General features: G+C 47.0%; 1 protein-coding gene across 1 annotated transcript; it reads left to right on the forward strand.

Moving 5' to 3' along the window:
• Positions 1–3,032: 3,032 nt before the first annotated feature.
• LOC125521748 lies at positions 3,033–8,330 on the forward strand. Its single transcript, XM_048686813.1, has 10 exons — positions 3,033–3,284; positions 3,387–3,707; positions 3,790–3,933; positions 4,070–4,153; positions 4,251–4,276; positions 4,373–4,411; positions 4,909–4,968; positions 5,230–5,295; positions 5,400–5,482; positions 7,945–8,330. The coding sequence occupies exons 1-9, from the start codon at positions 3,169–3,171 to the stop codon at positions 5,423–5,425; spliced, it is 882 nt and encodes a 293-aa protein (XP_048542770.1). The 5' UTR covers positions 3,033–3,168; the 3' UTR covers positions 5,426–5,482; positions 7,945–8,330.
• Positions 8,331–16,773: the final 8,443 nt, after the last annotated feature.

Here is a 16,773-nt window from a genome sequence, read left to right on the forward strand (position 1 = left end):
GTTTCATTAAAATCATACAAATTAGAGTCCAAAACAAGAGGAAAATCGTTAGGAAAAGTAGATACATTGGAGACGTATCATAATCTGGTGTGACATGAAAGAGACGTTCAGTGGGTGTTTCATTGGAGATAGTACGACTGGGCCACATGTTAATGAGATGCATGACAGTAAGAAAGGCTTCGTCCCAAAATTTAAGTGGCATTGAAGCAGAAGCTAAGATAGCAAAGGCCGTCCCATTGGCCCGCCCGCCTTGTCCTTCTCTTGGCCTGCCCGTCGGTGACACAGCCGTCCCACTTTCCCTCCATTTCGTCCAAACCTTCCTGCGCCTCCTCTCGCTTCTCCATGGACGGCGACCCGATGAAACCCAGCGATGCGTGGCCGCGCGCCCCTCGGCAAAGAAGAAATGTCCCAAGGGTCCCAGGAAGCCTCGATCCAAGTGCACGCTGGAGGAGATCGCCTTCCTCAACAAAGAAGCGACGAAGAGAAGGGGCTGGCAGGCTAAGGCAAAGGAGACGAAGGCGGCTGCGGCCTACGCCCTCGCGGCCGATTGCCCCAAGTTCAAAGACCAATATGCCACTCGTAAGAAGAAAGGAGGGAAGAAGGCCGTGGCTGATGAGGGAGACTTGCTCAAGAGGCTGAGGGGAAAGACATACTCAAAGGCCGGTAAGAGGTGTGATGCGTCTTCCGTTGCCTTGCAAGGCACTTTGCAGGACAGGATGAGCCAAATGGAATGTCGGGACGAGAGGAATAGCAAAGGTAAGGAGGAGCAAATGAAGATTTATCTAGAGCTCCAAACGAAGAAGCTTGCCATGGAGGAGGCAACGAAGAGGAGGAAGCTTGACATCGAGGAGGCCGCTCAACTCAAGAAGCTCGAGATCGAGGCCACCATGTTGGACATCAAAGCTAAAGAGGTGGCACTCGCGTTCATGAGCGTGGACAAGACCAACATGTCGCCGGAGAGGAAGGCTTGGTTCGCTAATCGATAGAAGGAGATGTTCACCCGCGACAGCCTGAACTAGGTGAGGCCTCGGGCCATGGCCGACGCCCGTTCATTTTGAAGGCTGGCTGGTGTGCCGGTCGCTAACTTTGTTGCCGGCGTGAAACATGTCCGTTTTGAAGGCTGGCTTTGTTGTCGGCATGAAAACATGTCCTTTTTGAAGGCTGGCTCCTGTGCGGGCCACTGGCTCTGTTGTCGGCGTGAGAATGTAGGCCGCCAACTGTGTTGCCGGCCGGCGTGATGAACTAGTGCGAACCGCGGCTGCGGCCAAACATCCTTTTGTTCACTTTTGCATGCATGGGGACAAGATGGAGCCGAAGATGCGTTTGCGCGTTGGGCGCTTGACCGACGCAAACCCAAATCTGAACGGACACGACCCCATCCCTACCCCAAACGGACGAAATCCAAATAAACGGACGTCCGTTTGGTGTCGTGCATTGGAGTTGCCCTAAGGATTCTCTTAAAAAAACTACTTACACGTGCCAGGCGGGCCGTGCCGTGTGCCGTGCCGTGCATGCCAAGCGGGCTTGGCCTAGACGGACAAGGGGAGCGCCTGTATGGCGACCTACGCGCTGCGGAAGAAGCGAGCGCGCACCCCCTCGCTCCCCCTTCGCGCACTGCTAGGCCGGCCCATGTGCGGGCTGGGACACCACCTTGTTTTTTTATTTCTCCTTTATTTTCAGTAATTCGGGATATAAAAAAGTTCTAAAATTTCAGAAAAAGTTGCTATTTTTAATAAAACAATCACGATTTTGAAACGTATTCATGATTAGAGAAAAATGCTCAGTAATTCCAAAACTGTTCACGAATTTGTAAAAAGATGTCCACAAACTCAAAAAATGTTCATGATTTTGAAAAAAATCATGATTCAAAAAAATGTTCATTAATGCAAAAAAGGTTTGTGGATTTGAAAAAATGTTCATGATTCAAAAATATGCTCGCTAATTTGAAAAATGGTCATGAATTTGAAAAAAATGTTCACTAATTCAAAAATGTTCGTGAATTTGAAAAAAATATTCACGATTCAAAAAAAGTTTGCTAATTCGAAAACTATTCACAAATTTGAGAAAAATGTTCATGATTCAAAAAAAATGTTCGCTAATTTGAAAAATGTTCATAAATTTGAAAAAAATCCGCGATTCAAAAAAATATTCGCTAGTTCAAAAAACATTCACAAATTTGAAAAGAAATGTTCACGATTCAAATTTTTTTCCGCTAAATCGAAAAATGTTCACGAATTTGAAAAAAAATATTCATGATTAAAAAAAATCACTAATTAAAAAAATGTTCACAAATTTGGGAAAAAATGTATAAGATTTTGAAAATTTAGTCTATAATTTTATAATGTTCATTATTTAGAAAAACTGCTCATGAATTCAAAAACATGTTCATGACTTAAGAGAATGTTCGCAAATTTCTTAAAAATGTTCAAAACTTTAAGAAAATGTTCGTAATTTTGAAAAATGTTCGTGGGTTATCAAAAGTGCTCATGGTTACAAAAAATGTTCATTATTTTGGAGAATGTACACGAATTAGTAAAAATAAAACCACGGTTTTGAAAAAATGTTCATCATTCCAAAAAAATATTAACGACTTAAAAAATAAATCACAAATTAATATATTTTCGGAAATTGGAAAAAAAGAATAAAAATGAAAACATATAAGTAAAGAAAAATTGAAAAGAAAACAGAAAAATAAAAAGAAAACGAAAAAAAACGAAAAACCCGGTTCAGGGAAGGTTCTAGAACCTTCCCAAAATCGTTTGGGGGTGAAACCCCGAAATGGGCCGGCCCATATTAACAGCACGGAGCGAGCACGCGCTAGTTCGCTCCCGACGGACAAGCACGGCACAGGGCGGGCCACAAGCCAGGCACACGACGTGCCACGGCCCACGGGCCAGCCACGCGAAAATCAACCCGTTTGGCCAGGTTGCCCCCGACCCGCCCTCTCCCCACCCCACCCCACCCACCTCCATTCCCGACCCTCCTCCCCCTCCTCCCACCCCCATCCCCAACCCCTCCCGTCTCCCCCCTCCTCCCTCCTCCCGCCCGCACCCCCCACCATCGCCGCACCCCGGCGGGCACTGCCCTAATCGGATCCAACCATGATATCCGAGACGCAGTGCCCCCCGCTCCGGCGATATTCCCCAAATACTCTCGTTGCAGAGCGCGATGGCGAGATCTGGCGGCAAGCGAGGCGTGATGGAGCACCACTGCCTGAACCGATTCCGCCGCCGGCGACTTCTCGCCTTCCTCCGCCGCAACAGCCTCCCCGCCACCTTCGACGCGTACGTATTCCACGGCTTAATCTCTCGCTCTATCTCGATCTGCTCCCCTTTTCCTCCCCTAGCCTAGCTGGTACTGATCGATAGATCTTAATTTCGGTCCAGGCTGAAGCACGAGACGAGCGTCTTCTTGGACGTGCGATTCCTGCGGCGCCTGGTGGCGGACGGCCGGTGGAAGGAGGCGCGAAAGTACTTGAGCCGCTTCCTGCCGTGCCAGGACGAGATCGAGGCGCCCACCGCGCTCAGTTTTCTCACTCGCCTCAACGTTCTCGACGACCTCGCCCAGGGCAAGCTGGAGGGCATCGATTTGGCCCAAGATCTCCGGAACCAAATCGACGCTATCCCTTCCACCATGTTTCGCGAGGACCCGCACTACGCCTCGGCTGCCCGCACAGTCTTGTTCTGGCGCTCTCACCCGGCAAACTGGTCTCCTTCATCTATCATCTATCTAATTATCCGTTAGTTTCATTCATTGTTGTTTGAGCCTCTCGATGTTTCTTCCACACAGGGGTCCCGTGGACTGGCAGCTCATTAGGCGCAAAGCCGTGCAGGTTGTCAAGGACTTGGTCACGCGAACCCCCGAGTTCAGGCATCTGCTGCGGTTGCCGCCGTGTCCAAGCCACCCATGTTACACCATCCCCTTCGGGTTTGGGTAAGTGCAACATTCCCATCCTCAGTTATGACTTTATTATGTGGAAGATCCATTTTACTCCATCTGCATGAGAAGCCGCAGTTACAGTTAAACTTTTAACGGGCCTTTGTCGCGTTATCTTGTTAATTAATTTCAGGGGTTGCCGGAGGCATAAGAGGAAGAAGAACATAGGCCGGATGTCGGCATCTCTTCTTGCCCGTCGTTTTCTTCACAAAGAGAGGTATGTATATCGTGTGCACAGAATTGATGCTCTCGTTGTTCCACTGTTTCCTAGTTTGTTGTAAAGTTTAGAGCTTTTAACCTCTTGCTTCATGCAGGCGTCATTCCTCACCATGGACTCAAGGTTTCTCCCATAGACCATCGTATAATAATCAATAAGGATACCTGACTATTCGTGTTTATAACCATGCTAATTGATGATCGTATGTTTCAATTGCAGGTTCATCGTATGAACCTATGGGTTTCGAGGAAATTATTGGTAAAACATCTGCCTTGGCTCTGTCCTTTCAGCATTTTTTGTGTAAATGCACAAGCTGTTTTTCTGAATGAATCGCTTGAATTTCGTTATGGCCTTCGTTTGTTATAAGTACTTGCTCCGTCCCAAAATAAGTGTCTCAAGCTTAGTACAACTTTGTACTATAGTACAAAGTTGAGACACTTATTTTGGGACGGAGGGAGTATGACATATTGCTTTGTTGCGCTCTTCTATGAGAAGAACTGCTTTAGTGTATTTGGTTCGTTTGCTATAATTGCTTAAAGGACAGCATTTGTAACAGGCTTATAACATGCTGTGGGAAGAATTAGTCATGTCCGTTTGTTTTAAGTCGATTTATCCTGTGCAATCAGTGTTTTCAAAACTAGAAGTATGATACCTTTTTCAGTAGTCTACTTCCCAATACACCTAGATACTTTGCAAAAGTTCTCCTTTCTAGCAAAATCTTACAAGCCATGGCGCACAAACTTGTGTGTTTTCAGATGAAACTATGTTAGCTGGGAAGCTGGAGGTCATAGAACATTCAGATTCTTGTAGTGAAGGTAACATACCATCGTTTTCTCCATATAGAAGTTTATTTCAGTTACTTTCATTGTTGATGTTCCCCACTTACCTCTGTCTTTGTTTATTAGTTATATGTAGTTTATTCAGTAGTCACATTATTTGTTCCCACTTACAATCTGGACCTTTTATATCTTCTTGCTGTGCCCTGCAGTTTCCTAGACATCTGCAGGGTACTCTTTGCTAATGAACAAATGATGCTTGCCCTTTCCTTTCTAATATCAATAGCTAAACTCTTGCAGGCGATCCTGGTTCTCCTGTTGGGTTATCTATTGGTAAAAGTTTTGGAACTGCACCTGCTAATGCAGGTATACTCAACAGTATTTTTTCCAGTTGGTTGATCCTCGAACTTTTTCATTGCCTGTTACTTAATTGAATCTACTTAGTGATACTTCATCTTTTTCTTGTGCAGTCACAAAGCGTTTGAGTCAAGAATGATCCGCTGAAAGTTCCAATGGTGCAAAACTAAAACCTACAACTGGGCAGTTTTGTCCGGTAAGTCACTCCTACACCTGGCAGTGTTCTTTTACTTATCAATTACGTTTCACATTCCAGTAAAAACAATAATGATATGTTTCACATTCCAAATCAATAACAATACAATGTGTCATTTAACCATTCGTGTCATTTAATACTGCACAATATACAAGGCGACCTAAAAATCGTGGTTTGCCATCAAGCTTGTTTAGTCATTGTGTATCATTTCTCATCTGTATCAATACACCAGGTTTATTGATAAGTTAGTACAATGTATGATTTCATATATCCTTTCTTGAGAAACAACAACAACAGCAAAGTCTTTCAGTCTCAAGCAAGTTGGGGTAGGCTAGAGTTAAAACCCAACAGGAGCTACTAATCAAGGTTCAGACACATGAATAGGCTTTCCACACTCCTGTTCAAGCAGAAAACTTTGGGTATATCCCATTTTTTCAAGTCTCTTTTTATTTCCTCCTCCCATGATTTCAGCTTTCCCCTTCCTCTCCTCACATTATTATCGTGGCTTAGGATTCCACTATGTGCTGGTGCCTCCAGGGGTCTCCTTTGGATATGGCCAAACCACCTCAACCGGTGTTGGACAAGCATTTCTTCGATTGGTGCTACCCCTAGCCGATCACGTATATCATTGTTCTGAACTCGACCCATTCTTTGTATGACCACAAATCCAAACGCAACATAGGCATTTCCGCAACACACAATTGGTGAACATGTCGTCTTTTTGTAGGCCAACATTCTGCCCCATACAACATTGCAAGTCTAATCACCGTCCAGTAAGGGTGTGTTTGGTTCGCGTCAGCAGGTGGAACGTAATGGGTCCGTTCCGCACCAAGGGGTCATTCTTGTGTTTGGTTGGGTTGAGGAGTCGGAGTCCACTCGTTCCCTAGAACGGCATATTCCCCTTAGATCCGGAATGTGCTCATACCTCCAAATTGGTGGAACAACGTGGAATGCCTCACGTGTCTCACCTTCTCCCCGACTCTGCCCCTCTCCCTCGACCAAGCTAAGCTCCAGCCGCCACCCTCCCATCGTCTCCCGTCTCTCCCTCCAGCCACCGGCTCGGGCTGTCACTGCTCTCATTCTTGATGCTGCCCTCTCCCTATTGATGTTGTGGCGGTGGTGCACCGCAGATCTGGTGGAAGTAGACGAGCCGCAACAGCAACGGCCCGCTGGGCCCTGGTCTGCAACAAGGAACAGCCACAACAACGACGGCGCATGGGCTCGGCATGCCTCGTTGCCGTTCCCTACAACGGGCGTGTCGGGCCCTGGTCTGCAACAAGGAAGAACGGCAACAACGATTGTGTGTTGCCGTTGCCTAGGCGAGCGCGTCTGGCCCTGCCCCGGACAGGGAGCAGCAGTTGCTTGCTGCCATATGCAATCATGGAGATTGGGCACCAATTTGCATCGATTTGGTGACTGTTTCTGTATGAGAGATTAGTGAAATTTGGTGCGTACCTGTGGACATTGGGTACCGATTTGCTGGCTGCTGTTGTATTCACCAATAATTTGCTTGGTGCTACTAAATTTTGAATTTTGATTCATCTGTTTGGTATCCGACATTGGAATTATACATCATCGTATTCACGTATGAGTGGTGATCTCACCATTCCTACCTAAAAGAGGTGAGGTAAATAATTTCATTCCATTCTATCTCTAAAACCAAACATCAAAATGTAAGCATTCCATTCCTCCGAAATATTCCTACCAAATAGAAAAACAGAACCGACCCATTCTAGTGGAATGGAACCATGGCATTCCATTCCACTTTGTTCCCGAACCAAACACACACTAAAACTTGCCTTTTAGCTTTTTTCAGAGAATGCCAGATGCTTGGCGCCACTTCATCCACCCTGTTTTGATTATATGGCTAACATCTTCATCAGTATCCCCATCTCTTTGTAGCATTGATATCATTCTTAGGCACCACTTGACCTCCCAAAGTCACTCCCTCCTCATGTGTAGTAGTGCCAAAGTCACATCTTATGTGTTCAGTTTTAGTTCTGCTGAGTCTAAAACCTTTGGACTGTCCGCCGCCACAACTTCAGTTTCCTATTTCCAGGTAACAACTCTTGTCAATAGATTTAGTATCCAATATCTTGGATCAGTAAACTCTTGTCAGTAGATGTAGTACCAGGTGGGGAATTGCGTTTATTCAGTCTTAGTTATGGTGAGCAGAGCAGGGCCACCTGAAGTTTAGATGAACTAAACATTACACGTTATCAAAGGATTGTATCCAATATCATTATTGGCATGCGTACTTCTTGACAGTGGGGTGGTGGCTCTTTTTTTCTTTGTACAAGTCTGGTGCTCCATGATTTTGTGTGTAGCGTAGCCTTAGCTCACTAGTCTCCCCCTCTCTCCGTTTCACCCATAAGCACTCAACCACCTCTGTTTACAAACCGTCATACATACAATGCAACATCTTTTTTTTTCTTCTAATTTTATTTATTTATTTTTATCAGGATGTCGTCGATGCACGTTCTGGTTGGACGGTGGACGCCAATCATGTTTTAAATAAAATAGAAGCCCTCGGAGACATTTCAACTGCCATGGCCATGCTAGTGAATAAGACATGCACATATGGTGGTCCAGATCACACGATGTTCATGGAGAAAATATTTGAGCACGAGAAGATGATATTCGAACTGCGATTAGATTGCCAAAAAGCAAAAACTAAGAGGTTGAACTTCTCCATTGGCAACTTGAGCACCCGACAGAACTAGAAACTCTTAGCCGCTGCATCTATTGATCCACCTTGGTTTTGTTCTTTTGTACTTGCTACAAGTTATGGTGTATTGTTTTCTTATACGCTTTACCAGAAGAGCAATGGTGTCTTATCTTTTTGTAAGAACCTAATCATGCACTGTGGGGAGGATTGGTAGCCCGTACGTAGGACTGTAGAAAGCATGCAGAGTTTCTGCTCCGGGTGAGGCATTTCCACGAGCACCACTGCTGTGTTGTAAGGAAGCCGAGTTGGTTCGAGCAACACAGCCTTCCGAGATGCATGTCGATGTCAACGGATGGCCCTGGCCTGAGTTACGAACGACCCATCACCTTTCTCTTTACCTACTGTAAGAGCATCTCCAACAGACGCGCTAAACAAGCGTCGCGCCGTAAATTTAGCCAGTTTAGCGCGTGCGCAACCCGGCGGGTGGCTCCAGCGGGCGTGCAATAATCGCGCGCGCGGTATAAGGAGTTGGGCGCGCGTTTGGAATCGCTATCTCGCGCGGTGTATTTGGGGCGCCCGCTTCCGCGCGCGGCATAGTCGAGCACTCGCGCTGCACTCTGTCTTCTCCGCCTCCTACGCCCCGCGCGCGCCGGCGCCGGTGAACTGCACCCCATGGACGCACGCGCCGGCACCCCGCTCACCCCATCCTATAGCCGTGACCCTTCCACCGCCGCCGCCGCCGCAAACCCTAGCCCGGGAGGCGTTGGCCTCGCCTTCGCCGGAGCTCCTCCGACCATCGGCCTCGCGCGCGGCCTCTTCATGCCGCCGCGGATGACCTCGGCGGCGGGTGGCGTCGCGCCGGCGCCGGCCCGAGCCGCCGCCCCCTCCTCATCAAAACTCCCCAATGCGGCGCGGCCAAAGAGGCAAGACATCGGCGAAGAAAAACAAGGCGGCGGACGGCTCCGGCACCTCCAAGGCGAGGAGGAAGAAGCTTGTAGGGCGTGCAGCGGCTACTGAAGCGCCGGCGAGCTCACTCGTTGAGCCGGCGGCCGACGCGCACAAAATGTTCGAGGAAATGCCCCCAAGGTAAAAAAAAAAATCCAACTTTTCATTTTTTTGTTATTTTTCAATGCATTGACATATAGATAGCTTATTTGCATTGTTCAAAAAACTTTGTAGTCTCAATGATGATGCACACATGTCAATGATGGGTGTTGGCTCCAACAATTCGCATTGGTCTCAAACCAATGACATGCACTTCGAAGACCATGAGTTCGAGGTGGACGAGGAGGGTGAGGGCATTGTCGATGCACCGAAAGGAAGAGCGGACAATTATACCAACGTCGATGACATCTTACTATGCAATACTTGGTTGCAAGTGTCGAGGGATCCATCCGTTGGAGGTGATCAAAGTAGAGATGCTTATTGGGGGCGGATGAAAGAACACTTTGATGTTCACAACTTGAGTGGAATTGACCGCTCCGAGAGATCACTATGGTCCCGATGGTCGACAATCAACTCGGATTGTCAAAGGTGGGCGGCCTATCAAAAGGCGGTTGACAAGTTGAACCCAAGTGGCAATTCATACATGTTCATCATACATGTTCATCATACTTGTTGTTGGTGCTAACTTGCTTTGTTTTCATGTAGTACAACATTGCGCAAAACTTGTTCAAAGAAGAGGAGAGGACAACCAAGAAGGGGAAGATCAAGAAAGGAAGGGTCTTTACCTTGCCCCATTGCTATAACGTGTTGAAGGATGATGAGAAATGGAAGAAGCGTGAAGATTTGGGGGAAAACTTTGTTTTTGCCACTCTAGCTTTTGCCAATTTTGCTTATGCCACTCTAGAATTTGACATCTCACTCTTGCCACTCTTAGCTTTTGACAATATATCACTTTTGCCATTCCGTGGCAAAAGCAAAATTTTCAAAGTGGCAATTGCGATACATTGTCAAAAGCTAAGAGTGGCAAAAGTGAAATAAAAATTATTGTTTTTGCCATGGAATGGCATTTGTGATGTATTGTCAAAAGCCAAGAGTGGCAAAAGTGAGATGTCCAATTTTAGAGTGGCATAAGCAAAATTGGCAAAAGCTAGAGTGGCAAAACAAAGTTTTCCCAAGATTTGGATGATTTGCATTTGAGCAACAAACGCAAGCGAACAATTAAGTTGGATGATGATGATGATGAGGATGATGCATCAAGTGATGACGGCAAGAGAAGCCCCACACCCAACTCGGTTTCATACTCGAAGCCAAAGCAACCGGATGGGTGCAAGAAAGACAAAACCGAAAAGAAGAAGAGGAAAGGAGATGATGATCTCAAAAATGCTATGGAAGCTATTGTGAAGGCAAGAAAAGAAGCCAACGAGGTGAGGAAAATGGCAAGGAACCAAGATGCCGCGGCCGAGGAGAGGAGGTTGGCGGCCGAGGAGAGGAGGGTGGCAGCCGAGGAGAGCAAGGTGGCTTTGGAGGAGAGGAAGGTGAGCAATGAGGAGCGAACAAGATTGTTGGAATGGGAGAAACACTTGTTCTTCTTGGACACATCTAACCTCAATGTGGCGCAAAAGGAGTATGTCAATCTTGCCCGTGAAGAAGTCTTGATCCAAAAAAGAGCCATGGTTCGTGCAATGGGTGGCGGTGGCCTCGGCGCAATGGGTGGCGGTGGCCTCGGCGCCATGGGTGGCGGTGGCCTCGGCGCCATAGGTGGGTGGCTTTGGAGGTACCGTGGCCGGTGCAATGGGAGGCATGGCTGGCTTTGGAGCACCCCCCGACGCTATGGCCACCATGGGAGGCATGAGTTTTGCTTCTCTCATGGGAGGCATGGGTGCACCTCCGGCCGCCATGGGCGGAATGTCTTTCGATGTGCCTCCTCGCACACAATCCCATGAAGATGCCGTTGAATATCTTGCCAACACCGTCGGAGCTTCACGTGATGCGGTGCGCGATGAGGAGAGGGAGGAAGATTCATCTTCGGAGGTAGAAGAATCGTCTTCCGAAGATGAGGACGACGACGAAGACGAGGACGAGGAATGACGTGTCTTTCATTTGTGTATTGAACTTGATTTGCATTTTGAACTTGGTTGGATGAACTTGTGGGCATGATTTTGAACTTGTGGGCATGAACTTTTCTTCATGAACTTGTTTGTGTGAAATTTTATATGTCATGTTCATTGCATTTTGAATGTTTCAACTTCATTTTGTGTTCAAAATGCCATATATGCAATGCCCCGGCGAGTCGCGCGCGCTGCATTTTAGCGCCGCTGCTGGAGCCAGCGCTGCGCGCCGCGCCAAAACAGACGATGCGCGCGCGACAAAGCAGTTTTTTGCGCGCGGCGCGTTCGGCGCCTGTTGGAGATGCTCTAAGGACGCTTGTGCTCTATTGTTCAGCCATGCATATTTGTAGTCCATAGAAAAAACCATTGTTTCTCCTTACTTATTGCACTTAGTTTCGATAAATTGGAAGCTTTAGAGTTAGACGACACAAAAGCCGTCAATGAAAGGACTCGTAATAGAGGAGTTATGTCAATTGATACCTCCAGAGTAATTTTTCTGACCTTTATATAGAGCGTTGATCCACCAAATTTTCAGCTCCTTATCAGTAACAAAGATAGGTAAAGTAACAAACTTAGGATCATATTTCATTCTAGCATTTAAAGATTTTTCTTTCAACTTGACTAGTAGTTTCTTTAGATCATCTCTATCCTTACAATCAAGAAAATCCCTAGCAACCTCTTCATCCATAACATAACCCTCATGTATCTTAGGCAATTCATATCTAGGAGAGCTAGGTCTAATAGGCGTTTCATAATTTTTAGTTTCAAAGATTTCATCAGTTTCAATAATTTCACCAGTTTCAGCAATTTCATTCTCTTTAGCTCTAGCAATTTGTTCATCAAGAAATTCACCTAGTGGCACATTATCATCAAGCAAAGTACTAGCATCATTCATAACAGAAGTATCATCATCAATTATTGCGATATATCAGGATTAATAACATGTGGTGGTGTTGCAAGTTTACTCAAAACAGAAGGTGAATCAAGTGCATAGCTAGATGGAAATCCTTACCTCCCCTCGTCTTAGAGGAACGATCTTGGTTTTTGTATCTTTCAGATTCTTCATAGTGATAAATAGATAATAATCCCAAGTAAATCAACAAATATAGCTATGCTCCTCGGCAACGGCGCCAGGAAAAAGTCTTGGTAACCCACAAGTATAGGGGATCACGACAATTTTCGAGGATAGAGTATTCAACCCAAATTTATTGATTCGACACAAGGGGAGCCAAAGATTATTGTAAGTATTAGCAGTTGAGTTATCAATTCAACCACACATAGAGATTTAATATCTACAACAAAGTGATCGGTAGCACAGTAATATGATAGTCTTTGATAGCAGTGGTAACAGTAACGATAATATGTGGAAAACTCGTAGGCATTGGATCAATGATTTCGTTGGATAATATTAATCATATAACAGTCATAACCTAGGGCGACACAGAACTAGCTCCAGTTCATAAACTATAATGTAGGCATGTATTTCGTAAATAGTCATACTGTTGGAAATATGCCCTAGAGGCAATAATAAAAGGATTATTATTGTATTTCCTTGTTCATGATAATTGTCTTTTATTCATGCTATAATTGTGTTATCCGGAAATCGTAATACATGTGTGAATACATAGACACCAACATGTCCCTAGTAAGCCTCTAGTTGACTAGCTCGTTGATCAACAGATAGTCATGGTTTCCTGACTATGGACATTGGATGTCATTGATAACGAGATCACATCATTAGGAGAATGATGTGATGGACAAGACCCAATCCTAAACATAGCACAAGATCGTATAGTTCGTTTGCTAGTGTTTTTCCAATGTCAAGTATCTTTTCCTTAGACCATGAGATAGTGTAACTCCCGGATACCGTAGGAGTGCTTTGGGTGTACCAAACGTCACAACGTAACTGGGTGACTATAAAGGTATACTACGGGTATCTCCGAAAGTGTCTGTTGGGTTGACACGGATCAAGACTGGGACTTGTCACTCCGTGTAACGGAGAGGTATCTCTGGGCCCACTCGGTAATGCATCATCATAATGAGCTCAAAGTGACCAAGTGTCTGGTCACGGGATCATGCATTATGGTACGAGTAAAGTGACTTGCCGGTAACGAGATTGAACGAGGTATTGGGATACCGACGATCGAATCTCGGGCAAGTAACGTACCGATTGACAAAGGGAATTGTATACAAGGTTGCTTGAATCCTCGACATCGTGGTTCATCCGATGAGATCATAGAGGAGCATGTGGGAGCCAACATGGGTATCCAGATCCTGCTGTTGGTTATTGACCGGAGAGCCATCTCGGTCATGTCTACATGTCTCCCGAACCCGTAGGGTCTACACACTTAAGGTTCGGTGACGTTAGGGTTGTAGAGATATGAATATGCAGTAACCCAAAAGTTGTTCGGAGTCCCAGATGAGATCCCGGACATCACGAGGAGTTCCGGAATGGTCCGGAGGTGAAGAATTATATATAGGAAGTGCAGTTTCGGCCATCGGGAGAGTTTCGGGGGTCACCGGTATTGTACCGGGACCACCGGAAGGGTCCCGGGGGTCCACCGGGTGGGGCCACCCATCCCGGAGGGCCCCATGGGCTAAAGTGGGGAGGGGAACCAGCCCATAGTGGGCTGGTGCGCCCCCTTGGCCCACCCCATGCGCCTAGGGTTGGGAACCCTAGGGTGGGGGGCGCCCCACCTGGCTTGGGGGGCACTCCACCCCTTGGCCGCCGCCCCCCCTAGGAGATCCCATCTCCTAGGGCCGGCACACCCCCTAGGGGGCCTGTATAAAGGGGGGGAGGGAGGGGCAGCCGCACCCTTGAGTCTTGGCGCCTCCCTCTCCCCTGCTACACCTCTCCCTCTCGTAGTAGAACGGCGAAGCCCTGCTGCGGTGACTCCTGCATCCACCACCACGCCGTCGTGCTGCTGGATCTTCATCAACCTCTCCTCCCCCCTTGCTGGATCAAGAAGGAGGAGACGTCACGCTGATCGTACGTGTGTTGAACACGGAGGTGCCGTCCGTTCGGCGCTAGGATCTCCGGTGATTTGGATCATGTCGAGTACGACTTCCTCATCCCCGTTCTTTGAACGCTTCCGCGCGTGATCTACAAAGGTATGTAGATGCAATTCGATCACTCGTTGCTAGATGAACTCATAGATGGATCTTGGTGAAACCGTAGGAAAATTTTTGTTTTCTGCAACGTTCCCCAACACATACGTGCTTACGGAAAAGAACTTGCATGACATCTTTTGTCCTACCCTCCTGTAGCAGCGGGGTCCATAAGGAAACTAAGGAATATTAAGGTCTCCTTTTAATAGAGAACCGGAACAAAGCATTAACACATAGTGAATACATGAACTCCTCAAACTACGGTAATCACCGGAAAGAATCTCAATTATTGTCACCTTGGGGTATGCGGATCATAACACGTAGCAGGTGCATATAACTTGCAAGATCGGATCTAGAACATAGATATAATGGTGAAAACATAAACGGTTCAGATCTGAAATCATGGCACTCTGGCCTTAGTGACAAGCATTAAGCATAGCAAAGTCATAGCAACATCAATCTCAGAACATAGTGGATACTAGGGATCAAGCCCTAACAAAACTAACTCGATTACATGATGAATCTCATCGAACTCCTCACCGACCAGCAAGCCTACAAAGGAATTACTCACTCCCGACGGTGAGCATCATGAAATTGGTGGTGGAGATGGTTGATGATGACAAAGACCGAAGATTCCCCTCTCCGGAGCCCCGAACGGGCTCATCTGGCCTCCCAATGAAGAACAGGAGGTGGCGGCAGCTCCGTATCGTAAAACGCGATGAAACTTCCTCTCATATTTCTTTTTCTAAAAATAGAAATTTATAGAGTTGGAATTAGGGTCAGCGGAGCCTCGTGGGCCCCACTACCCACCAGGGCGCCCGAGGGGGGTGGCGCGCCCTGGTGCCTTGTGGGCAGCTGCCCCCCTCCAGTGGGTCTTGGTTCCATTATTTTTTATTTATTTCAAAATAATTCTCCAAAATTTTTTGTCCAATTCCAAGAACTTTTATTTCTGCACAAAAACAACACCATGATAGTTCTACTGAAAACGTCGTCAGTCCGGGTTAGGTTCATTCAAATCATGCAAATTAGAGTCCAAAACAAGAGCAAAAGCATTAGGAAAAGTAGATATGACGGAGACGTATCAACCAACAATATTGTTACCACACGCGAAGACTGGACGGCTCTGTAGCACGTCATATCGCTCAAACCCACTAGGCCAACTAGCCCGCCTAATGCGCGGGAAAGCCACACCCTCGTCATTTTGTTCTTGATTTCTATCGATCGATCGCATGAACAAGCGTAAGAAAAGATTAGAAAATGTTACACTTTGCAAGTTCAAAAGGAAAAAAGGCGACACAGTTAAAGCACTCCTGTCGCGTTCGCGTCGCACCCCCGACAGTCGGTCTGGCACGCCACTCACCAAAGGGGACACGTGTTGTCTTGCATTTTCACTCACATGTAGGATTGCAATTGAATAAGAAGACGATAGCCGAAATATAATTGCCAGCCGAGCGTTGGCTGAGAAGAGAGAGACGGGGATGGAGAAGAGATCGGCCGCCCACTGAGGGAGTCCTGTAATGGGGGGTCCTCGGGGTGCCGACTCCTCTCACGTGGGCCGGACTGTTAGGCCGCATCGTATCCAGACTGAATACTTTTTGGCGCCTTGGAGTGCACCCCAAGTCAAGATAGAAGATCTGACGTTTCCTTGATGTAACTGACTATCTATAAACCCTAGTACCGCTGGTTTCTATATAAACAAGGGGGCTTAGTCCATAGAGGCTAGAAGAACAATCACCATCCTACTAGTTAGGGTTTAGTTCGTCTGATCTCGTGGTAGATCTACTCTATAACCCCCTCATACACAAGCAATATAATCAAGGATGCTGTAGGGTTTTACCTCTTAAGAGAGGACCCGAACCTGGGTGAACATCGTGTCCTGTGTCCACTGTTCCCCATCAATCCAAGGTCCACAGTTCGGGACCCCCTACCCGAGATCCACCGGTTTTGGCATTGACATTGGTGCTTTCATTGGGAGTTCCGCTATTGGATCGCCGAAGGGTCGATGGCTCGCTTGATCATCGGAGACGACATTAGCACCGGGGACATCTTCGTCCACGGGCAACCTTTCGCGTTCGGTAGCGTCGTCTTGCACACCGACTCGGCCGATCATCTCAACCCGGTTAACAGCTTCACCCCCGAGCATCAAATCGGGTTTGGTAACTTCAAATACGTCACCGACGCCTGGGGTGATATGATCTTCACTGGTTTCTCAACCTCACCTGGAACCACCACGGCTCCCGAAGCCTCAACTTCGTCGCCTCTTTCCGATCCGATCTTCGGACCGGTCTCTACCGCACTGTCAGCTTCGAGCTCGGGTGCGACACTTACGTCCGAAGACCAGGAATCAATCATGTACGGACCGGTCCTCCTCGTCAAGGATCCGGCTTTGAGCCCTAACGGGAGTTCGGCGCCCAAAAACTGGGAGGCAGCCCCAGCCGGACTCGTTACAAGTTCGGCGGTGA

This window comes from Triticum urartu, chromosome 7 (genome assembly GCF_003073215.2).
Source record: "Triticum urartu cultivar G1812 chromosome 7, Tu2.1, whole genome shotgun sequence".
Classification (NCBI taxonomy): domain Eukaryota; kingdom Viridiplantae; phylum Streptophyta; class Magnoliopsida; order Poales; family Poaceae; genus Triticum; species Triticum urartu.

Bases quoted from the DNA above. Each gene is read 5' to 3' on its own strand.
- LOC125521748 (XM_048686813.1), top strand. From the start codon at position 3,169: ATGGCGAGATCTGGCGGCAAGCGAGGCGTGATGGAGCACCACTGCCTG. The intron at 3,285-3,386 runs GTACGTATTCCA...ATTTCGGTCCAG, and splicing joins CTCCCCGCCACCTTCGACGC to GCTGAAGCACGAGACGAGCG. The intron at 3,934-4,069 runs GTAAGTGCAACA...AATTAATTTCAG, and splicing joins ACCATCCCCTTCGGGTTTGG to GGGTTGCCGGAGGCATAAGA.